This window comes from Nycticebus coucang, chromosome 21 (genome assembly GCF_027406575.1).
Source record: "Nycticebus coucang isolate mNycCou1 chromosome 21, mNycCou1.pri, whole genome shotgun sequence".
Classification (NCBI taxonomy): domain Eukaryota; kingdom Metazoa; phylum Chordata; class Mammalia; order Primates; family Lorisidae; genus Nycticebus; species Nycticebus coucang.
Window position 1 is genome coordinate 42,162,731 of NC_069800.1, and position 24,593 is coordinate 42,187,323.

At 44.8% G+C, this 24,593-nt stretch overlaps 1 protein-coding gene across 7 annotated transcripts in view; it reads right to left on the reverse strand.

Moving 5' to 3' along the window:
- Positions 1-358: 358 nt before the first annotated feature.
- LOC128573898 (ubiquinol-cytochrome-c reductase complex assembly factor 1) overlaps positions 359-24,593 on the reverse strand; it is a 123,970-nt gene continuing 99,735 nt past the window's right edge. For all 7 annotated transcript variants that reach the window (XM_053574416.1, XM_053574418.1, XM_053574417.1 and 4 more), the window contains 3 exons: positions 14,070-14,147; positions 4,789-4,902; positions 359-1,880 (listed from right to left, as the gene is read on the reverse strand). In XM_053574416.1, the coding sequence (XP_053430391.1) occupies positions 1,746-1,880; positions 4,789-4,902; positions 14,070-14,147 (327 nt within the window). In that variant the 3' untranslated portion in view covers positions 359-1,745. The remainder of the gene's footprint in view (positions 1,881-4,788; positions 4,903-14,069; positions 14,148-24,593) is intronic.

Genomic DNA, 24,593 nt, shown 5'->3' on the forward strand with positions numbered 1-24,593 from the left:
TTGCTGTGTTTGATAATTTCCAAGTCCTGTGGAGACAGGACTCAGCTATACAGGCAGGGACCATCAGCTGCTGGAGGGGTTCATCTAGGGTATGCACGAACACAGGACAACTGGGATGTTAAAAAGGACATCAGTTTAAAGGAGTAAAGGACCTTTAAAGTTCCTTCCAAGTCTGAGGTTCCAGGATTCTAAAGCAAGCCCAGTAGCTGAATTGGTACTATGGGCCGGAATCTGTGGCTGGGGAGCTGCCCTGGGCAGCAAATGGGTTAATGCTCAAATAACTTTTATATATGAATTAATGTGTAGAGCTGGGAGCCAAAATCTGTTCCATTAATTTTTCCATCCATTCCAGGAGCAGTTAGGTACACACAGTAAAGTTTATTTTGGTGCATGGTATACTTCACTCCATTAAAAATAAATTAATCAGCAAATTCCTGCCTGGCTCAGCTCTGGTTTATGTAAATAGTGCCCAGCTGTAATGAGTTACAAGGTGTTATTATCTCACACATACACAGGAGGCTTCACTCTAGAGCTCCACTCGCAACAAAAGCATCTTAAATAAACTGAGAGAAGGCGGTTTGATTTGTAATGTTTTCACAGAAGTGGGATATACCTCACCCATATAGAGTTTCTTTATATGACTCATTTTATAGCAAGTTAAATGAAGGAAGCTTGATGGGGGAGGGAGGGGCAATATGGTTCCCCTCCCCCTTTTTTTCACTTAAGAAAATTCCCCAAGAGATGACCTGTGCACACTCAGAGGGAGGAGGGGACTGGTCCTCATGTGCTCAGACCAAGGTGGCTCTGCAGCACATGCTCTGGAAGTTGGGAAGGGAGTAGAAAGCTGGGTGTGAGCCGGGACCTGGGATGGTCCCCGTAAGCCAGGAAGAACATTCTCTTCTCCCCAATATCTCATGTAACGGGAGGCCAAGAGAGAAACACAGCATGTTTCTCACTCAGTTCTCTGGGGGTAACAAAGGGACCTTTGTTCTTGAGGCCTTCTTCCAAGTGACTTAGGATGCGACAAGCCCCTTGGTCATTAGAGGCCTCTTGGGTCCCAGAGCATGGGCCTGGCAGGCTGTACCCTGGCCAAAATAGTGACATATCTCCATGAACTGGAGACAAGAACAGCAGCAGAGACCCTCCTGAGCTCTCCCCTCCCTGTCTTTAACTGAACTGGGCAGTGCTCCTCAGCTTATGCCTCTACCGTCTCAGATAAGTTTCTATTCTTGTTTCTGGAATAAACAAGAGCCATGGCAGAGATAAGTCTCTGACTTTTTTTTTTAATGGCCAACTCAACCCCATAGCTCAAAGCCAAAAGGCAGAGTGCAGTTACCCATCTTGACTCAGCAGCATCACCAACTGTTCCTGGGCCACACCACGGCCCATGGTGGGACGTCCCCTTTCTAATCTACCCCATCCCTTCCTTGGCCTTTGGAAAAGCTGTCAATCATATGTGGTTGCTGGAGGGACTTGGGGAGCATGTGCTGGGTGGCTCTTTCTTGGGGCCTCTCCTGAGGGAGAGGACATAGCACAAGAGCTAGGGGTTCTCCCGGCACCGTACCCTACTAGATCTGACTCCTGGGTACACTAAGAGGAAACTCAACACAAATGGGCCAGGTATTTGACAGATACTGTTCAAAGGTCAGTTCAGGCCACTTTTTGCAGGGTCCTGGGCCAAAGAGGCACTTCTCTCCTGGCAGTTCCTCCAAGCCAGCTGGCCAGCAGTTTGGAGGGCCAGCTCATCAGAGACCTTCATCATTATAAGTGGGGGAATGGGGCTTCAGGACGCTCTGAGGATTCTTCTCCACGAGAGGGCGCCAGCTCACCTCCCCTGTCAGAAGCAAATCCTCGCCGTTCATGGAGTCCAGGTACTGCATCTGCAAGAGGGAGAGCCAGGAACAGAGGAAAGGGACAAGGGCAGGACAGATGTGAGGTAGCACAGGAACCAGCCTCCCAGTGGAGAAGGGGGAGGGGTTCTGACCATCCCAGTTCTGATTATTTCATAAATGTGGTTCAGAGAAATAAGTCATGGGGGAAAGTTTTAAGGAATTTCCCATCATACTTCTGAATGGACAGATGGATGGACACACGCAGACACCCTCCACCCCCCTGCCCCGAGGACACTGCTCCTGCTGATATAATCTCCTTAGAAAGCTCTTGTGGGCCAGGAAGTCAGGGCTAGTGACTTACAAAAGTCATCCTGTCCACCCCATCCCATACTGTTTAAGTTCCCTCATCTGAGAGAGGGGATAGAAACACGTATTATACCTCACAGACACATAAAGAGATTAAATGATATAGCATATGTACAGTGCTAGTCACGCAAACTTTAAAAAATACGTATGCCTCCATTGTCTTGCAATGTACGGCTGTCCCCTATGACTCTCACCAATGGCCAGTTCCCTCTGGAACTGGAGAGACCAAGTATTGTTTCCTCCTGCTCCCCCAAAAGACGGCTGCTCTGACAGAGAGTGTCCCCTCTGGGCTTCCTCCCATTTGAGCCTCCAGCTTGTTTGGTATACAGATGGAGATGGTCCCAGGCCTGCCCAAGGAATCTTAGAGGAAGGATCCTCCCTCTGGAGAGGGGACACCTGAATGGAGAACAGGAACAGCTGCACGGAAGTGTGATCAGGTAGTACTGCAGAGGTGGGTGATCTAATGTGTGCCTGAGTCTCAGGAGACAAAGGCAGACTCTGGGAGGACTGCCCAGATTGCCTGGTAGTCAAGAGGGCAGCAGAATGAGCAATACTTGCAAATGGACAGGCAAAATCTAGGTGAGAAATGGATCAGAGCAGGAGTCAACAATGGATTTTGAACGATGAGGGTCCATTTGGCAGTAGAGGGGAGAGGGAGGCCAGGGTCAGGAGGCTGCATGTTAGGCTTTGGATCATTCCCCTCTTCCAAGAATCTACTCTGTGACTCATTCTCAGGGTGCTGACCCTTGAACCCAAATCCAACCTCTCATACACCCCAGGTCTAGATTTGCACATGCTCTACCATCTTCTGCAGGGTAAGAAGCTCAACTGAATTGCTGTCTTCCCTAAAGCTTACGCCTTTTTATAATGACTCCATTTCTGTCCCAAATGCTACCTCTTGGCCAGTCTCCCGGATGGAAAACCTTCAACATAACCTCTGATTGGATCTTGGGCCATTAGCTGCACCATACAAGGGTGAAGGACTCTAGCTCAAGGCCCAGCTTCCTGGCCTTTTCAGATCCACTTGGTCTGATCCACCTGGCCTTGCACAGCACTTTGCCCTGTACCACCCCGCATGCTCACTTAACCCAGGGTTAGCCAGGTGCCTGACAGGCATCCTCGCCAAACCACCAGCTAACTTCTCAAGGGTAGGACAGGGTGTCATTAATTTCTGCTTTCCCAACAGAGTGCCTGGCACGGCAGGTGCTCAAAGGTTTGCTGACAGAACTGGGTCCCCATCAAAGCTCCCTGCTTTTCTAAGAGCCCCATCACTGTTTTCCCAATGCTTGGCTCTCACTGGGGGCATAGGTGACTTCTTATAAGGACATTGGTTATGGCAGCCCCTTCCTTGAGGTGCCAGTTCTGCCTTGCTGAGTGGCTTCTGGCACAAGCCCACCATGGCAGATGGAAAAATTGAGTCGGTCTCTCAGAAAACATAGCATTTGCTTTGCCAATTGCTACTCCTGTCTGAGGGCGAGTCCAGTCAACAGTGTAAGTCTCAGAATTCTCTGTGGGTGGGGCTCTCTGGCCATGGTGCCTTCCCCCTGGCTTTGGCAGATTTGAAGAGCGGTCAAACAGAAGTCCTGGCTTCTGGGATTCTCTATCCTGTGGGTCTGAAAAGCCCCAGTAGTTGGTTTTTCCAGCAATTAAACAAGCTAGTTCTATTGGTGCTGTCCTTCAATAGCTGGGGTCTAGCCATCCCTTTCCAGGCCCTGGACACAGGTGAACAAGAGAATAACTGTAAGATGAGGCCCCTTGAGCTCCAGGGCCCAGTCCCACGAGGCAAAGGTGTGACTCATGGGACAGCCTGAGCGGATGAGCTGTCTGGAGCAGCTGAGGCCTCTAGTGGCTACATGAATCACCCAGCCTGGGGTCCTAGGCCAGCTGTCCAGCTTGACTCCCTGGGACACCTTCTATGTTCCCTACCCTGGCATTCAGCTCACCTATGAAGTGTGAGTTCCCCATCAAAATATAGGATCTGGGGGCAGGGAGATCAACGAGTTAATTCTTGAGGGTCTTGAGAAGAGCTATGGAGTCAGAAGCCCTCCTCCCTGAAGAGGCTTCTCCTAGAAGCTTTGGTGGCAGGAATCCCTAGAGACCCAGAGAGGTGAGAGACTGAAGCAAGGGGACCCTGCTTGACCATGGAGAGCACCAAGTGGGAAGAGGATGGGAGGTGACTGGAATGCTTGGTGCCCAGTCTTTCTAATAGTCAAGAGCAGGAAACAAATTCCAGGACTCCAAGTAGGCAGAGAAAGGGGCTACAGTGGGTGACTGCCTACACCCAACACTCATATCTTCCAGGACTCTGGGGCCCAGTACCTAGCACAGCATCTGGCACACAGCAGGCCACGGAATGTGCAGTGAATGGGTGACTAAAATGGTTCTGAAGGCAGAAGACTACCTGTCTCTTCCTCTCTATCCCCATAGTCCCCTGGACTAGTTCATGGTTGGAAACACAGTGTCCCCTGCTGCGTCAGACTGGACCCTGGTAACTCAACTTCCCATGATGCTCTGAAAGCCCAACATCTGCAGACCTCAGGGAGGACCCACTGTCCATGAAACTCTGGAGGAGAGGGGCGGGGCTGCTCACCTGTTTCCTCACATACTCCACCAGCAATTCAAGCTGCCGAGGGTCTTCACATTTCTGATTGAAGAAGGTTCTCCAGAGGGCAGCAGCCAGCCCATGATCATCTGAAAGGATCCCCTGGAACAGAGTATAACCACTCTCCTGAGGCATGCCACAGAGCCATGACACAAAAGTTGGGAGATGTTGTGAACATGCTAGAATTGTCTGAGAAGGACCCTACAAATGCTATGAGAGAAATGGGGCAGTTACACGGTAGAGCTGGAAGGGGTTTTACAAGAGCATCTGGTCCAACTCCTTCATTGTATATAGAGTAAGAACATGGACCAGAGAGGCCAAGTCATTGGTCAAGGTGATACCCATCCCAGACATGGCTCCTTTATTCGACTGCACTGTGCCTGGCCCTGGCAAAAACTGAGAGGCTAAGAAGAGAAACAGTAGCTGTCTTCCACTGCTGTCCACAGGGTAAGGGGTGGGAGTACTGAGAGTGTACATTTTTCCTGGGTATGGACTGCGCCTTCTCCCTTGGTGCAAGGCTCTTTGGGGAAGGAAGCCAGGTACTTGTCTTCACTGTCACCCAACTCTGGGCTGGTGCTGGCTGGCCCAGCCTCTCCCTAAGTAGAGGAACAGGCTGTTCAGCAGGAGTGCCAGGAGCCACAGAGGGCAATGCTCAGAACCTGCATGTTTGTATACCCAGTGTTGACTCTTCTGGCACAGAGACCTCTGCTGTGAAGTTCAAAGATCACAGAGGCTAACTAGAACCCCGGCCATTGGCCAAGGCCATTTTTGGCATGGCTCTCTACAGGAGGAAGGGATGAGGGTCTTGCTTCCTGGGGTAAAACTGACTGAGGGGAAAAGCCCTGAAAAGTTGCTCTGTCTAGGTGCCAAGATAGTGGGTGGACCAAAGTGTTGACATGGAGTTAGAAGGCAAATCAAGTGCTAGTTTTGCTTCTGCCAGGCAAAGGTGACAATTCACTAAACTCGAGTCTCAATCTTTTCACCTATTAAAGAGATGAAAGTATTTGCTCTACTTACAGTATCCTCGAATTATAAGACTAAGATAATGCTGGGATTATAGACATGAGCCACTGTGCATGAGTCCTCACATAATTCACATTATGAAGAGTTTGTTTTTGTTGTTCTTGGTTTTTTTGAGACAAGGTCTCACTGTCACTTGGGTTAAAGTGCAACATCACAGCTCATAGCAACCTCAAATTCCTGGGCTCAAGCGATCCTCCTACCTCAGCCTCTTGAGTAACTGGGACTATAGGTGCCCACCATAACACCCCCGCTAATTTTTTCTATTTTTAGTAGAGATGGGTCTCGCACTTGCTCAGGCTGGTGTGAAGGTGTTTTGTCAAGTATAATATATTAGGTGTAGAGATTAGGAGAATGCTTGGCAGGCAGCTATGGATACAGTTAAAACAACAGTGGAACAGCTGAGATCCACAGCTCCTGAGTTCAAAGGTCAGATCTGTCCCCAATGGCTGTGTGGCCTTTGAAAAACCATTACCCCTTCCGGAGCTTTAGTTTTTCATGAGTTAAACAAGCATAATAATACCTATTCCTACAGAGTCATAGAGAGAACCAGAGATACTGGCCATGAAAGGATCTGGAGTGGTAAACATTACACAAAGCCCTGGGATCATTTATTTGACATTATACTGTGGTCTGGCCTCTTGGGCACCGAGGAATATGAGGTCTGGCTTCAGGCCTGCTGCCAGGAAGGGCCATGTCCAGTAAGCAGCGTTGACAGTTTGGTAGAAAAACATTCCACCTGTTCCAAATGCCCTTTGATAAACACTCCTACAATTCCACAACTTAAGACTGCCCTGGCACAATGACGGAGTCAGGGAAACCAGCTTCTTTTGGCAAATGGGACAGAAGCCAAGGACAAGCTCAGGCACATCACCATTCTCCAAGCTATTTGTTAACACAACAGCCTGCTTGTGTCTGCAGTGCCCAGGGCACATGCTGGAGTACAGCTGGCAGCAACTCACATGTGCTGCAAGGGGAAGGAAGCAGAGTGGAGCGGGTGTTACGGGGACTTGGAGAATGAGCAGAGCCCGGGACAGGGAAAGTCTGTGAGCCACGGCCTGCTAAAAACAGGCAGCCTCAGTGGTTCGTGAGATGGCTGGGAGGGGACAAATCCATAATCAGGAATTCCTGAGCAATCAGAAGGAAAAGGGTGACTCAAAACTCCTGGTGATACTAACCTGACTGAGCTAGGTTGTTATCACTCACCTGCTCCTAGTGACAATGCATGCCACATAGAACAGATATTATTCCCATTTGAGGGATATGTAAACTGAGGTTTAAAGGTTATCTAGCTAACTTGTGACAGAACTAATACCGCCATGCACGGATGAGGTTGGGAGATGGTGAATGACTAGCTCTAGTCAGAGCACTATCTGGCACAGAGTGAAGTGCAATAAAACCCCTCGACTTCAGCCTTCTTTCCTCTACACTGCTAGGAAGTCAGTGAAAACAAATGGGAGAGTACTCTGAGACTTCAAATTTTGAATTAAGGAAGCAGAAAGGGAAAAAAAGTCTCTGGGGCCGGGCCCAGTCATGCCTATAATCCCAGTACTCTGGGAGGCCAAGGAGATGAATTGCCTGAGCTCACAGGTTCAAGACCAGCCTGAGCCAGAGTGAGACCCCCGCCTCCAAAAAATAGCAAGGTGTTGTGATGAGCATCTATAGTCCCAGCACCTATAGTCTTGCCACTGAGGCAAGAGAATCACTTGAGCCCAAGAGTCTGAAGTTGCTGTAAGCTGTGACACCATAGCACTCAACCAAGGGCGACAAAGTGAGACTCTGTGTCAAAAAAAAAAAAAAAAAAAAAGTCTCTGGGAGCCAAACCTTATGGTGCGTGACATTTTCCCCACAATCTAACTGGGTACCAACATCTTTTCCCTCATAATATAAAGGAGGAGCATCCTTCAGAAATTAAGACATTTAGGGTTAGCAGCGATGTCAACTTCTTTTCTTCTCTGCCATACAGTGGAAGAAGGAGAGTTGTCTTGGACCACAAAAGCCGATGAGCAATGAAAGGGTCTATGTACAATTTTTGTGATACCTGCTACCACACATAAGCAAAAAAGTCCTCACATAATCCACATGTTGGCCCATGGCCAGGATGGAAACCCTTGGTAGATTGAGAAGAAGCCAAAGGGGCTGTTCCGACTATAGAGAACTCGGTTAAGGGTTTAGAGGGGCAGAATTTCACTCACTGAAGACTGACTTGACACCACTATGTGCTTAGCATGATGCTAAGAACACAGGATCACAGCAATATGGTCTGAGCTATTGAAGAGACAAAGCCAGTGCATATCTAACAACAGCACAGAATAAAATACTGGGGAATGAATGAATACCCACCTGCACAGTGATATGCCAAGGCACTCTCCATGAGTGGCTGCCATCTCAGTCTATGACTCCACACAAAGTCATTCTTCCCAGTCATTCTCTAACAATGCACTCTATTTGTTATTAGGTATTTATTTCCTTGTTTACTTGTTACTTGTTGACTGGCTCTCAATAAGAATTTAAGCACAGGCTCGGTGGTTAGGGTGCCAGCCACATACACCGGGGTTGGTGGGTTGGAACCTGGCCCGGGCCTGCTAAACAACAATGACAACTACAACAAAAAATAGCTGGGTGTTACGGTAGGTGCCTGTAGTCCCACATACTTGGGAGGCTGAGGCAAGAGAATTGCTTAAGCCCAAGAGTTTGAGGTTGCTGTGAGCTGTGATGCCACAGCACTCTACCCAGGGCGACACAGTGAGATTCTGTTTCACACACACACAAAGAAAAGAACGTAAGCACAGTGGGAAAGAGCCAGACCACATTTATTTTCTTCACCAATATACTTACAATGCATCATACCTATCAAAGAATAGCAATTACCTATTATTACAGACAGATGAATGGAAGGATAGGTGATGAAAATCAGAATAAGAACACGAGATCTAAAGAGGTCAGGGAAAACTTTGTAAAGTGTGCCCTTAAGAGTGGGAAGGGATTATGGGCGGCGCCTGTGGCTCAGTCCGTAAAGCGCCGGCCCCATATACCGAGGGTGGCGGGTTCAAACCCGGCCCCGGCCAAACTGCAACCAAAAAATAGCCAGGCGTTGTGGCGGCCGCCTGTAGTCCCAGGTACTCGGGAGGCTGAGGCAAGAGAATCACTTAAGCCCAGAGTTGGAGGTTGCTGTGAGCTGTGTGAGGCCATGACACTCTACTGAGGGCCATAAAGTGAGACTCTGTCTCTACAAAAAAAAAAAAAAAAAAAAAAAGAGTGGGAAGGAATTATGGAGCTATAGGATGTTCTAAATAGAGAAAATATTCATTCACTAAACATTTGGAGAGGAGTGCCTTAAAGGCGCCAAGCTTTATGGTAAAAAGCTGACTAAGACTCAACTATTGCCCTCAACATCCCTCTATCCAGTAGTTTCAGTTTAAAATTCAGATTCTGAACTACCAGGCACAGCATGTTTGTAGGGTAATGAGGCAAATAACTCAAAGACAGGGCAATGGGAAATGAAGGAGTATAGTGAGTGCAACAATGTGAACAGTTCATATAAGGCCTACAAGTTCATGGAGCAATTTGGATGTCATGTAGTAAAAAACAGAAAGGTTCCAAAAGTGTCCAGGGAGGTGGTACAATCCAAGTAAGATTCTAGGAAAAGGCTGCTAGAGATTAGCACTGTCATCTCTCTGCGATGATAGAAATGTTCTGCATCTGCATTGTCCAACACCCTAGGGACCAGCCACACACAGCTGTACTGAATACCTGAACTATGGCTATAGTGATTAAGAAACTGAGTTTTAAATTTTATGTAATTAATTTAAATGAAAATAGTCACATGTAGCTAGGACTTGACAGCTCTAGAACCTTGTGATTTTAAGTGTGGTCTTCAAAATTGCTGTACCCACATCACCTGCAGCTGTTAGCAATGCAGACTCTCAGGCCCCACTCAGACTTTCTGAGTCAGAATCTGAATTTTAACTAGGTTTCTGGGTCATTTACATGCACATTAAAATTTAAGAAAAACTATCCTAGAATTGTACATTAAAATCATCTGGAGAGGGGCTGGGCAAGGTGACTCACACTCGTAACGGTAACACTCTGGAAGGCTGAGGTGGGAGGATCACTTGACGTCAGGGCTTCAAGACCACCTTGAGCAAAGTGAGACCCCCATCTCTACTAAAAAATAGAAAAATTAGCTGGACATGATAGTGCATACCTGTAGTCCCAGGTACTCAGGAAGGTGAGGTAGGAGGATTGCTTGACCCTAGGGGTTTCAAGTTGCTAGCTAGGGTACTCAAACTTTTTAAACAGGGGGCCAGTTCACTGTCCCTCAGACTGTTGGAGGGCCGGACTATAGTTTAAAAAAAACAACTATGAACAAATTCCTATGCACACTGCACGTATCTTATTTTGAAGTAAAAAAATAAAACAGAAACAAATACAATCACACTGCCTTATGTGGCCCACAGGCTGCAGTTTGAGGACCCCTGGAGGCCTATGGGCCACGTGAGGGCTAGAGCCCAGGTAACAGAGCAAGACTCTGTCTCTCTCTCAAAAAAAAAAAAAAAAAATCACCTAGAGAATTTTTTCTTTTTTTTTTTTTTGAAACAGAGTCTCACTATGTTGCCCTCGGAAGAATGCCGTGGCATCACAGCTCACAGCAACCTCAAACTCTTGGGCTTAAGCGATTCTCTTGCCTGAGACTCCCAAGTACCTGGGACTACAGGCGCCTGCCACAACACCTGGCTAATTTTTGTTGCAGTTGTCGTTGTTTTAGCTGGCCTGGGCTGGGTTTGAACCTGACAACTTTGGTGTGTGTGGCTGGCGCAGTAACCACTGTGCTACTGGCACTAAGCCACCTAGAGAACTTTTTTAAACAAAGTTGCTCACCTCCACCAATTTGTTGCCCACCTCCAACTTTTGGGGGACCAAGTCCAGGCATTGGTATTTCTAAAAGGGTCCCATATAGTCAGTATATTTCTCAAACTTTCCTACACTTATGAGTTGCCAAGGGTGCTTGCTGAGCTACCAAACAGCTTACCTATTGAATTGGAATCTTCAGAGGGGTGCTCAAGAATTAGAGTTAAAAAGCACCCTAGGAGGGCAGCGCCCATAGCTCAGTGGGTAGGGTACCAGCCACATACACCGAGGCTGGCAGATTCGAACACGGCCCAGGCCAGCTAGAACAACAATGACAACTGCAACAACAACAAAAAAAATAGCCAGGCATCGTGGCAGGCGCCTGTAGTCCCAGCTACTTGAGAGGCTGAGGCAAGAGAATCACTTAAGCCCAAGAGTTGGAGGTTGGTGTGAGCTGTGACGCCACAGCACTCTACCCAGGGCGACATAGTGAGACTGTCTCCAAAAAAAAAAAAAGCACCCTAGGAGACTCTTGTGATCAGGACCTACGTTTGGATAAAATGTCTCTGCCAGAATAGACTACGTGGGGACAAAGAACAGATACAATTCAGTATATTTATATGAATCCTGATGAAAGGATCAACTGAGACAACAGAGCCACTTGCCATAAAGCAAGTTAATATAGTTACATTTCTTCAATCATTCTTTTTTATATTATAAGGTTTCTGAAATCAGAAACTATCCAATTTAACAACTGATAGGTACATTTAAGCAGTTATTTCTCAATGCTTGACCCATTCTCAAGAAGCTCATATTAAATTAATCATGTGTATGGTATACAGTTAAATTGCTTTTTTTTTTTTGAGTCAGAGTCTCACTTTGTCACCCTTGGTAAGTGCCTCAGTGTCATAGCTCACAGCAACCTTAGACTCTTGGGCTCAAGTGACTCTCTTGTCTCAGCCTCCCAAGTAGCTGGGACTACAGATGTCTGCTACAATGTCTAGCTATTATTAGAGACGGGGTCTCACTGTAGCTCTGGCTGGTCTCAAACTCGTGAGCTCAGGCCATCCACCCAGCTTGGCCTCCCAAAGTGCTGGGATTACAGGTGTGACCCACCGCACCCAGCCTAAATTGCTGTCTTATAATTAAGGATATCTCTAGTAGATTGGGAATCAGAAGACTCCATTTTAACTGGTCCCATGACACTAACCCAAGTCATTTAACTTAATTTTTTTGGTAAGCTTATCTGCTGGCTTTAATTGCTGATAACATTTCCTCCAGTCTTACCTCTAGTTTCTTAATTTCATCCCTTTATGCATTTACTGTCTTCCTCACTTTTTGCCTACCAAGTGCCAAGCACTATGCTAGGCAAAAGAAATACAACATACATTGCTATTGTCCAGGAAAATCTCTACCCAGCCAGAGGGACAATTAATGCTAATGTAGTGACCCCTGTGAGAGTCCAGGGAGGGCAGGATGACCTAAGCCTGAGCAAGTTCAGGGCTGGCTTTCTAGGAGGGGTGATGCTTAAATTTGGTGGTAACCACAAAATTAGTATAAAAGTACAGGGTTCATTCAAAATATGAGGTATGATGAATCCTGGTGGCATGAACACAGGTGTTCATTATGCCATTCTTTTAACTTTTCTATATACCCTGTATTTAGGCCATGCTAGTCATGTATAATGCATACTTTTTACCCAAATTTTTGAGGGAAAAATAAAAATGCACATTATACATGGGTAGTATGGCTCAGGAGCAGGGGAATCCAGTGGGCCTTCCGGGGCCACCATACCCTCCCGCCTGGGCCTGCCAGGCACACAGGATTCCAGTCCGGGAGGATTCAGAATCCACTGGGAGAGGGCCAGAGTGGCCTCCGCCAACTGTTGCAATCAGGGGAAGGGCAGTGGCAAGGCTGGTGAGGCAGAGTCGTGGTTGTGTGGGGCAAGGGCTGAGTCCCAGTCATGTGGAGGGGACCAGGAACCCTGTGCAGGCCTCAGGACTTGCCTGGCTATGCATGGGACGAGCAGTCTCAGAAACTCCCACCCTGCCAGCCACATGTGTGACTACCTCAGCAGCAATCTCCGACATGGTGGGGAGAGGTGGAATCCTGGGAAAGAGGGAGGAGGCAGCCTTCACAGAGCAGGCAGCTGTGGGAGGGAGGTACAATCTAGAACGTTTACCAGGGGAGAGTTTGCCCTCTCTGGATATTTCTCCTTTGGCCAAAAGCCAGTCACTTTCTCAAGCGGCATTTTTCTGAAAGTTTGGGCCCAAAATGTGGGTGTGCATTATACATGGAAGCAGATTATACATAGCAAAATACAGTACTTGAAATTTCCATAATAAAAGTTTGGTGAAAAAAGATAAGATAGGTTCTATAGCATGGATAACCCTGAAGATATTACACAAAGGAAATAAGCCAAAAGGGCAAATATTGCTATCGCCACTTAGCTAGACACAAAGTTGAATGGTGGATTGCCAGGGGCTGGGGAGAAGAAGGAAGTAAGTTATTGTTTCCTGAGTACAGAGTTTCAGTTTGGGAGGATGCAAATGTTCTGGAGATGGATAGTGGTGAGGGCTGCACAACAATGGAGACACACTTAATGCTAGCAAAGTGCAGACTTAAAAATGGTTAAAATGGTAAATGTTATGCATATTTTACAATTAAAAAAAAAAGATGAGATAGATTTAAAAGTTCTGATGTGGAAGACTGCCCGACATATATTGTTCAACGAAGCTGCAGAACAGTGCCAGGTGCAGAGGCATAAAGAAGGAGCACATACAGACCTTGTCTGTGCACACCGGACCAGGTGGGACGCCTTACACATTACTGATGGAGTTTCCTCTAGAGAACTGGGCAGGAAAGAAAATGGGCCTTCTATTTTCTACAGCAATCACTTCCACTATGGACAGTTTTACCTTTTTTTTTTTCCAATGGGGCGTGGTGTCTCACTGTGTTGCCCAGGCTGGCCTGAACTCCTAGGGTCCAAGCGATCCTCTCACCTCAGCTTCCCCAAGTAGCTGGGACTACAAGCATAAGCCACCGGCCCAGTTTATAATTAAAACAAAAAAGTGTATAATTTTCTAGCAGACTGGCCTGTTTATAGGAATGTCTTCCTCTCTCTGCGAGGAGCTAAGACAGTGTCTGATTTACTTTTGTCTTCCCTCTAACACCCAGCAGACACACAGTAAATGCCTACTAGTTGATTGATTTGACCATATTAGATAGTGCTCTCTTTCCCGAACATGAGGCTAATCGCTGGGCACATTCATTCTAAATGCCCAGTCAGTGAAGATGAAGAAATAAATACTAATCGACAATGGCAGGCAGTGATGATGGTCTCTGAAGCTTTGTTGGAGGAGGCCAATGTTCTGCCAAGGCTTGGTAAATGATCTTACCTCATCATATCCCAAAATAGCTGCATAGAAATTATTTGTCATGAGGATCATGTTCTTCTTCAGGATATAGGAATTAATCTACAGAAACAAATGACAAAAACAAAAATGTGAAAGAAAAGAAAAAGCCAAAAAGTATAATCATTGACTCTTAGCTGTTACAGACTTTTAGTAAAATAAGAGGGCCCCTAACAAGTCAAACTTTCAGTCTGATCTGTCAACTTTGATCTATCAGGATTTTATCCAATTTGCTAACATGTTTAAGGATTTTTATCCCCAATCACATAAAACAGTCAGTTCAATGAACTGAGTCTCAATTACATGTTGGATTTGTGCTAGATCGTATGAACACAAAGTATAATGAACAGTTTCTTTCTTTTATTTATTTATTTTTTTGAGACAGAGTCTCACTATGTCACCCTCTGTAAAGCGCTGTGGCATCACAGCTCAGAGCAACGTCCAACTCTTGGGCTTCAGTGATTCTCTTGCCTCGGCCTCCCAAGTAGTGGGGACTATAGGCACCCACCACAACGCCTGGCTAAGGAACAGTTTCTTGATGGAAGGAACACATGGTCTAATAGGGAAAATAGGTATGTAAAAAACAGTTACACTGCAATGTGTTGCCTTAAATCCTATTCCAAACATGCTGGGAGATAAAACGAATTTCAAGGCAAATACCCTCTGCTTGGGGGAGCTGGGGAAGAGTTTGCTAGAAGGTAATACATTCAAGAAGAACTTGGAGGAGAGGGAGTTTGACAGAAGAGCGTAAGGAGGCGCAGACAGCATTCTGGTCAGAGGGCACAAAGTGTGCAAGGTGCAGGGGCTGGAAGGAAAATGTTTGGGGAGTGTCAGGGAGGGTGAATGGGCAGGAACAGTGGACATGTATGTTGGGACCCAGTTAGAAAATGTCTTAATGGCCAATCAAAAGAGCTTGATGTGGTAAAAGAACAAAAGGAAGGAAGTTGTCAGAGGTAGGAAGAGGAGGGGAAGAAGTGGGACTGTGAGTGAGATACTGGAAGAAAAGAGGGTCTCTGAGGATATGGAGAGGAGGAAGAAGATGAGAAACTCTGAAGTAGTAAGATTGTTAATGTTGAGAGACTGGTGTTTTTGTTTATTTGGTTTTTTTGAGACAAGGCCTCGCTCTGTTGCCTGGGATAGAGTACAATGGTGTCATCACAGCTCACTGCAACCTCAAACTTCTGGACTCAGCTACTGGAGTAGCTGAGACTACAGGTATACATCATCATGCCTGGCTAATTTTTCTATTTTTGGTCGAGATGGGGTCTTGATGTTGCTCAAAGAGCAAGACTGGTCTTGAACTCCTGAGCTCAAACAATCCTCCCACTTTGGCCTCCCAGAGGGGTAGGATTACAGGCATAAGCCACCACACCCAGCCAAGAGATTGCTTTGGCAATGCAATTCCAGTGAGACCACAGAAACTCTGGTAGAACTCCTTTTAGGGAATGGCCAGGAGGGCCTTCAGAGCCTAGAGTATAGTCCACAGACTATCTTCAAGAGGGTAAAACTTTCACCTCCAGAAAATAATATGTAGGGTCCAGGTTTTATTCTTCTCTGGGATCTCAGAGGAAAACCAGTATAATGTAGGCTGGGTGCAGTGGCTCACGCCTGTATTCCTAGCACTCTGGGAGGCCACGTTGGGTGGACTGCTTGAGCTCACAAGCTCGAGACCAGCCTGAGCAAAAGCGAGGCCCTATCTCTACTTAAAAAATATATATATATAGAAAAACTGAGGCAAGAGGATCACTTGAGCCTTAGTTGGAGGTTGCTGTGAGCTATGACGCCATAGCACTCTACCCAGGGCAACAGCTTGAGACTGTTTAAAAAAAAAAAAAAGAAAGAAAAGAAAAGAAAAAAAAACAGTATAATGTGTAACATGGAATAAGGACTCACTGCCTATTTAAACTGACAAGTTTTAGGTGGCGCCTGTGGCTCAATGAGTAGGGTACCAGCCCCATATACCAAGGCTGACGGGTTCAAGCCCAGCCCCAGCCAAACTGCAACAAAAAAATGGCCGGGCGTTGTGGAGGGCGCCTGTGGTCCCAGCTGCTCAGGAGGCTGGGGCAGGAGAATCGCCTGAGCCCAGGAGTTGGAGGTTGCTGTGAGCGGTGATGCCACGGCACTGTACTGAGGGTGATAAAGTGAGACTCTGTCTCTTAAAAAAAATAAAAAATAAAAGTGACAAGTTTTATTAAAAGTCAAAAGTCATTTGGAACTTTATATAGAAAATAGGATTTGTATTTAATAACCTTGACCACCACTATGCCTGCTGTCATCTCCTCTATTTATTGAGCACCTGACCTGGACTACATGCTTTACAGATAGCATCTCCTCTGATTGCCATCAGAACTCAGAGAGGGAGACAGATGCGTAGCAGTAACTCATAGACCATAGGTGACTGTCTGAGAGACTCAGACAGATGAAGTGACTTGCCTTAGGTTTCACAGCAAATTAATGATAAGGCTGAGACTAGGCATCCAGGTTATTCTGAATCTGAATCCAAAGTCCATGCTCCTTACTGGGTGCCTGCCATCAGAAGGAACTTTTTACTTGGGATCGCAAATCAAAGACTAAGTGATTTTATCCTGTGGTTTGTAACTAGTCTCTGAAAAAAGGCAGAAGGGTAAAAGGGTCTGGATTTAGAGTCAGAAAACCTGGATGTACACAGTTTTGTTATTTACCCTAGCTGTGATCTGGAGCAAGTCAAATGACTTCTCTCAGTTCATTGCTGTATCTTTTAAATGCCCTCACACAGGGCTGTTTTGAAACGCACATGAGTGAGCATGTATTCATTCATTAATTTAACAATGTATGCTAAAAGCCTTGGTAGACTGCAGAGTGCTCTGCAAATGCAAGGAATTATGAGTAATAACTTCTGGTTTGTTTATATAAAACTAAAAGCAGTTCCAATACTTTATAGTCATGGATAATTTTCAAAAATGGAGAATTGTGAAGCTCAAGGCTGGAAAATTTGAGATTGCATGTAGCCGGGAGTGCAAACCATGACCTTTCCCACTCATCTTCAACCCAGGCCACATTAGCCATCCATCCCTTGTGTTCTCGCTGCTCCCAGTGCAAACTTCTCCCCTGTGTACCCAACACAGTTTAGAGGTGCTTATGTACCTGTCTCTGTCTTAAATCTGGGAACTATGTAAGAGTCATAGGTCCAGCACCCTGCCCAGAGGAGGGCCTAACACAGGGCATGGTGAGGACTGAATCCTCACAAGAGCCTGAGTACCACACATAATGTGTGCTACCTAATGACTCCAGTGGTTTGGGGTTTCTTCTTTTTCTGCTACTAAATACTTCCCATGTTTCTGATTTCATAAACACATACGCAAAATTTCTACTGCCCCATCTTCCAGAATGGGGCTGGGGAGAAAGGAAGAGTCAAGAAACAAGTCAGAGCTAGAGTTCCTTCCTTCTGTCATACGAGGATGAGACTACAACCCAGACTTCTAGACACCCATTTAGGGCTCTTCCTACTCCCATACAAACTGTTCTTCTGGCTGTGCATGAAGAGAACAGTCACCCCAACTGCCCAGCAGAGCTAGTTTACGTGTTGCATCACACCATCAACCTTTGGAGAGGGAAAGGTTCTAGTAGATCACCTAGCTCAATACCCTCGAAGAAATGGTGAACTGAGACCCAAAAGGACAAGAACTGAGATGGTGAACTGAGACCCAAAAGGACTTATCCAAGGTCACAGATCAAGTTAGTGTCAGAGCCAGGATTTCTGGGCACAGAAATGCCCCATCTACAGGGCATTCCCAGAGATCACCAACATATAAATTTGCAAACCTCACTTTTTGCTTTCCAGCAAAGCTGTGTACAAATGACACATTTTCTCCTTTTGGGATGCACCTGCATTCTGGCTGGTGCTGCCAAGGAAGAAAGAAGCACAGGAGTTGAGTTCCTTGTAAGCAAGATTCCTCAACCTCCTGGTCCCATCTCTAACTCCAATGACCTAAAAAGCTGCCTCTTCCATCACCCCAAGCTGAGAGATGGTACGTTGCTAGGGATGGTTTTCAGATATCATCATCAAGGCTGTATTAGATCATAAAGGGCCCTTCTTGGAAGAGGGAGGAAGCTCAATCAGTGCAGACACATGATCTGCAGGCAACAGGTGAGGGTAAGGGACAGCAGCTTCAACTACTGGACTCTGCCAGGCCATTCTAGCCAGCCCCACAGCCAAAGGGAGCCAGATATTCCCTCTGGTGAACCCTTGTTGGATTTTATTCCCTCATTTAAGCTTTTGTTTTCCCATCTCTCCACTGCCAGATCCTTCTATATGGAGCACTCTGCCCATGCATACCCAGAGGCACCCAGCAGAAGAGAAATTCCTCCCAGATAGTATTGGGCTATTCTCTTATTAAGCTCTTATTCTTTCCATAATGCTTTTTTTTTTTATAAAACCCATACATACAGCTCCAACATAAGGAAAAGTTTCCTTTTATATCAGTTACTCATATTTTCCCATTTATTTAAGCTATTAAAATTCATGCAGATATTTTATAAGCCATCAGGATTCAGTGACTGGTATTACTGAATGTTTAATAATAAACTAAACAGAAGAAATCAGAGGGTTAAATGATGACTGCAATTCCTGTAATGACTTAATTAAATTTTTATTGAGTACATAAACTATGATGTCATTTCTAGCCAACCATGGGTCTGCCTTCCCAGCATGTCACAGGGTGGGAGCACTCAATAGGAGGCTAGGCTAAATGAGCAGCAGGTCTCAGCTGAAATGGGGAGGGGAGCAAGGCTCATGTAACACACTCAATAAATTATCCGTTCATTTTTAAACAAAGTCCATGAGTTATAATATATTTGCCATGCACTTTTTATGACATAATAAAAATGTTACCTTAAGGATTACTTAACACATACTACAAATGTTATAGCAGAGGCAGGCACAAGGGGCAAAGAAAACAAACATGAGCAGGCCAGGGACGGGTCCTGGAGTTTATGTCCCAGGGGGAACAGCATAGCATATTAAAAAGGGAATGCAAAAAAAGGGAGGGGGGGACACAAGAGTTCAAGATTACTAATCAGCAGATTAATGAATGAGACAACCAACAGGGAACAGGACTAAAGCAATAATGAATCTTGCAAGGCACATGTTTAATTAATGTAGCGTTCTCAAGGAGGAATATTAGCTTTTAAGAGATGTCAGTTCATTCCAGGCCAATTCACTACTTTCTCTCCTCCCCTTTCACTGTTGTTGCTCTTAAAGACATTTATGTGACTGCTTAACAGAGGAATTAGACTATGTGGACGTAAAGACCCATGGGAGATCAAATTCTAACTCCTTCGTGAGCTCAACAAGGCTCTTCGTGATCTGTTCTCGGTCATCTTTCCTGCCTCATCTCCTCTCATCTCCCCACTTTTATTTCACCCTCAGTCAGGATAAACTATGTACAATTTCCACAAACATGTCATCCTTTCTTCTATCTCTTAGTCACACTGCTGCTGGGAATCCTCTCCACTTTGTCCATTGATAGGGGGATGCTAACTCCTTATCCTTTAAACTTAGCTCGTGAATTCTTTCTTTACAAAGCCTCCTCCCTTCCCAGTTTATAGGTATCCAAAAGTGACTCAAGTCTAAAAATAGGTCCCATAATTCATCGTTTACCAAGTGCCAAGAATCACGCTAAGAGCTTTATACACACTTGTTCACTTCATTCTTCCCACTGACTCTGAGACAGGTACTGTTACTACCCCCTTTTGAGAAAGCTGATGTTTGAGCAAGTTAAAACTGCAGAGCTAGGAAATAGTGGGCCCATGATTAGAACACAGAGCAATCCAATTCCTATCTATGTTGGAACAAACCCTGAAAGAGTATGGGTGTCCCTTGATGTGCCCCATACCTTAGGTTATCTGTAGAGGCAAAGCTAAGAAGTGCTAATGTGATCTTGGGTAAGGATAACTCAGAGATTCCTAATTCCAGTCGTAGTCAGAGCCAGGCCACTAGTCTTTAGTGGCCAGTTACTCATATGCCAGGCAACTCTAGAGTAGCCAAGCTCCACTCCTGGTAGGAGGTGGGGAAAATGGAAGAGATGGCATGGAAAACACAAGAAAGAACTGATGAGGATGAAGTTAAGAATAAGCTTTAAGGTTACTGATCAGAGGCAAAGCTGCTAATACAGCAGACTGATAACAATTTGTTGAAATGTATGAATTAAGAGTGGCTAGGGTTGTGACAGAAGTGTAAGGAATATATTGAATTCATCATAGGACAATGATGCAATGTAAGAGATTATAGGTCATGTTTTAGTTGTCTTTACAGCAGACAACTCTGCTGTACCCACACCATGTGCTGCAGTCACCATGTGGCAACAGGTTAATGCACACTGAACTTCAGCTTCCCTATTTAAATCTAAAGTGAGAAATTAGCCCACTGTGGAATATTATGTGAGATACACAGAAACAGGGTAAGAGTAAAGGAGAGAAGGGGAACACAGAGAGACCAAATATAAAAATATACATATTATGGGCGGTGCCTGTGGCTCAGTGGGTAGGGCACCGGCCCCATATACTAAGGGTGGTGAGTTCAAACCCGGCTCCAGCCAAACTGCAACAAAAAAATAGCCAGGCATTGTGGCGGGCGCCTATAGTCCCAGCTACTTGGGAGGCTGAGGCAAGAGAATCGCCTAAGCCCAGGAGCTGGAGGTTGCTGTGAGCTGTGTGACACCACACCACTCCATTGAGGGTGATAAAGTGAGACTCTGTCTCTACAAATAATAATAATAATAATTAAATATATATATATTTACATACATATTACTTACTTTACTTATTTGTATTAAAAGATCAATGAAGGTCTTTTAGCAATGATCACAAAATATAAACAAAACTCTGTGTATATGTGCACGTTAGGTAGTTCTAGAGAAAACTGTTAATACCAAGAATAGGAAAATTAATAAAACATGAAAGAAATTTTGATTTCTTCTTCTCTTTTTAGAAAATGATATGGACATTTGAAAAGCTTCCTCAACAAGGCACAAGGTGATCCTTTTACAAATTCATTTTATTTTTTATTTATTTTTTACTTGTTTTGAGACAGAGCCTCAAGCTGTCACCCTGGGTAGAGTGCTCTGGCATCACAGCTCACAGCAACCTCCAACTCCTGGGCTCAAGCGATTCTCCTGCCTCTGCCTCCCAAGTAGCTAGGACTACAGGCACCTGCCACAACACCCTGCTATTTTTTGGTTCTGGCCGTCATTGTTGGGTGGGCCCAGGCTGAATTCGAACCCACCAGCTCAGGTGTATGTTGCTGGTGCCTTAGCCGCTTGAGCCACAGGCGCCAAGCCTAAAAATCCATTTTAAAAAATCACTGCAAATCTTTAATGCATAAAGGAGGTTTGCTGTATAATGAAATGCCCTTTAAAAAAATCCCTTTCTTACTTATTTTGAAAATTCCAGTTTTGCTGCTTGGGATCGTACATTCAAAACCTGCATAGCCTGATATCATCTTGAAAAACAAGGTAGGTACATGGTTGGCAGGCAAGATTGCAGAACTAGTAGCTTTCAATTTCGGAATGGTCACAACTATAGGAATCCCTTCCTCAGGCTTGGAAAATAGCCAAGAGAGAAAAGATGGCTGTCCTCAGAAAATCCAATCATCTATTTAGTTGACAAAGCATTTAAACACATCAGTAAGTCCATAATCACCTTGAAAAGCAGCTGATAAGGTATGTTAGGGTCCTAGGAAGATTAAACTATCACACCAATTTAATTTTCTTCTATGTCAGGAAATAAAGAAAATATAACAGCTACAATCTACGGTGATTTCTAGAAGCTTTTTATGGTCCCCCATGTAACAAGTCTCATGGACACTCCAATCGGGGGTAAACACCTAGTTTAAAAGAACAACTGTTTTAACAACAGCACTGGTGGTACACAGTCATAAAGCAAACAACTCTGAGGGCTGCTTAAAATCTGCACTGATAATAATTACGACAATGGTGGTGGTAACAATCCTTATACATTTCATTTGATAATATTTTCATTTTATGATCTCAGTGCCTTCAAGAAGCTCACAGCCTAAATGCTGCTACTGTCTGTAACATTGTTCTGTAAGCAAGGAAACCCAAGCTCAAGTAGGTTAAGTGACTTGTATCCAAATCACATCCTGCTTGTAATGGGCAATGCTAGGGACTTTAACCCAGATGACCTGTACCTAAATCTAGGGTTTTTTCCTAAGCTATCACACCTTTCTGCTTCTAATGAGTCATATCAGAAATGGGAGAATCACACAAGCACGAAGCTAAAACTGCTCATTTCTGTACTTTGGAAAACAAGGGCAAAATGGGTTCTAAATTGTTGGAAAAATTATCTTAAGAAGAAGAGATCAGCAAGGACAAATGCACAGTATTATGTCTACTCTAAAATAAATAAATAAATACATAAACAAACAAATGGACAGAGGATGGGTATGACCAGGTAGATGCAATAGAATAAATCTCTATTATATATATCTCTCTTGCAAATTAATAAACCAGAAATGTGAAAAGGTAATCATAATTGAAAAGAAAAGCCATACACAAAAGCCACAATGTCTTCTTCTTTTATTATAATAGTTGAAAGTCTTTTTCTTACTTTTTTTTTGAGACAGGGTCTCAAGCTGTCACCCTAGGTAGAGTGCCACAGTATCATCATAGCTCATAGCAACCTACAACTCTTGGGTTCAAGCTATGCTCTTGCCTCAGTTTTTCTACTTTTAGTAGAGAAAGGGTCTTGCTCTTGCTCAGACTGTTCTCAAACTCATGAGCTCAAGCAATACACCTGCCTCAGCCTCCCGAGTGCTAGGATCATAGGCATAGTCAAAAGTCTCTGTTTTAGCTACCATACTTAAGAGTGAAAACAGAGAACCAAAGAAATTTCAATGGAGAATGTCAGATAGATGTGGTCACAGTGGGTTGGCACTGGTCACAGGCTAGAGCAATAAACATTTCATGGCCAACAGAAACATCCAGAGGCTGTTCCATGAATTGGTCATATTGCTTTCATCATTAGCCTCAATAGATTACATCTTAGAAGTACTCTGACATACTCTGAGATGATTATAACTCTCTCTCTGTACCACCTCCTTAGACCTGGGACCTACTCCTCCCCATTCCGCATGGGTTAGTAGGCTATTGATCTTGGAACACTGTCCCCTCACCACAGAGATAGGTACACAGCCCATGCTAAGCCAATCAGGCTCTTGTTTCTGAGGGTAGAAACAACCAAAGCTAAATAAACGAAGCTAAATTTAGATCACCCAAAGAGACTACACATAAGATCCTGTTACTAATACTAAGACCTCTTAGCTGTCCTGTATCTTTTCTTCCTGAGGCCTGTGTTAAACTCTTCCTTCTGTGAGTCTTAGTTACTTTCCAATAAATCTTTTGCTTAAATGAACCAAAGTAGTCACTGTTGCTCACAATCAATGGAATTTACCCATTCACTGAAAACTAACAATATCAGCTAACATTTGTTGAATACTTACAATGTGCCAGAAACTGTATTAAAAACTTTTTATGTGTTATCTCATTAATCTTTGCAATAATCCTTAAAAGGGAGTATTATTATCCTCATTTTATAGAAAAGGCATCATTTCGTTTTTCTGTGAAGGCTTTCAAGTCTTCCCAAAGCTTGTTGTTTTTTCATGTGGATTATTAATATTTTCACCAGGCACACTTACTGTACTATTTTAAAGATCTGTTTATAGGCTGACCCCACCCCCATGCGCAGACAGAGACATGCAGCATTAGACTGTGAGCTTCTTTTTTTTTTTTTGAGACAGAGTCTCATTTTTTTTATTGCCTTCAGTAGAGCACTGTAGCATCACAGCTCACAGCAACCTCCAACTCCTGGGCTTAAGCGATTCTCTTGCCTCAGCCTCCCGAGTAGCTGGGGCTACAGGTGCCCACCAGAACGCCCGGCTATTTTTTTGTTGTAGTTTGGCTGGGGCTGAGTTCGAACCCGCCACCCCTGGCATATGGGACCAATGCCCTACTCACTGAGCCACAGGCACCGCCTGACTGTGAGCTTCTTGAGGGCAAAGATGGCACAGTGCATGGCACACATCAGTAGAATGAATCAAAATGACACTGTCAGTCATACTTACCTTTTGTAGTACTGGTGTCCATGTACTTTACAAATTTCAAGGAAGTTCCACAAGTACAAGGATTTGGGGAGGGGCTTAGCAAGTCTATGTACACACTGCTGCTATTTTCAGTTTTCAAACTCAACACTGCTCTAGCCTGAGGAGCTCCAGCTCCTGTCTTTTTAGTTTGCCCTGACACGGCCTCTGAAACCCCACACCCCTATCAAATCAATCTCTTGTACTGAAGTAAGTTTCCAGACCATCTCTAGTTTCATTACGGTCATGTGCCACATAATGATCTTTCAGTCGATGACTGACCTCATAAACAAGTGGTCCTATAAGAATATCATACTGCATTTTTACTACACTTTATGTTTAGATATGTTTCAATACACAAATACTTACTCTTGTGT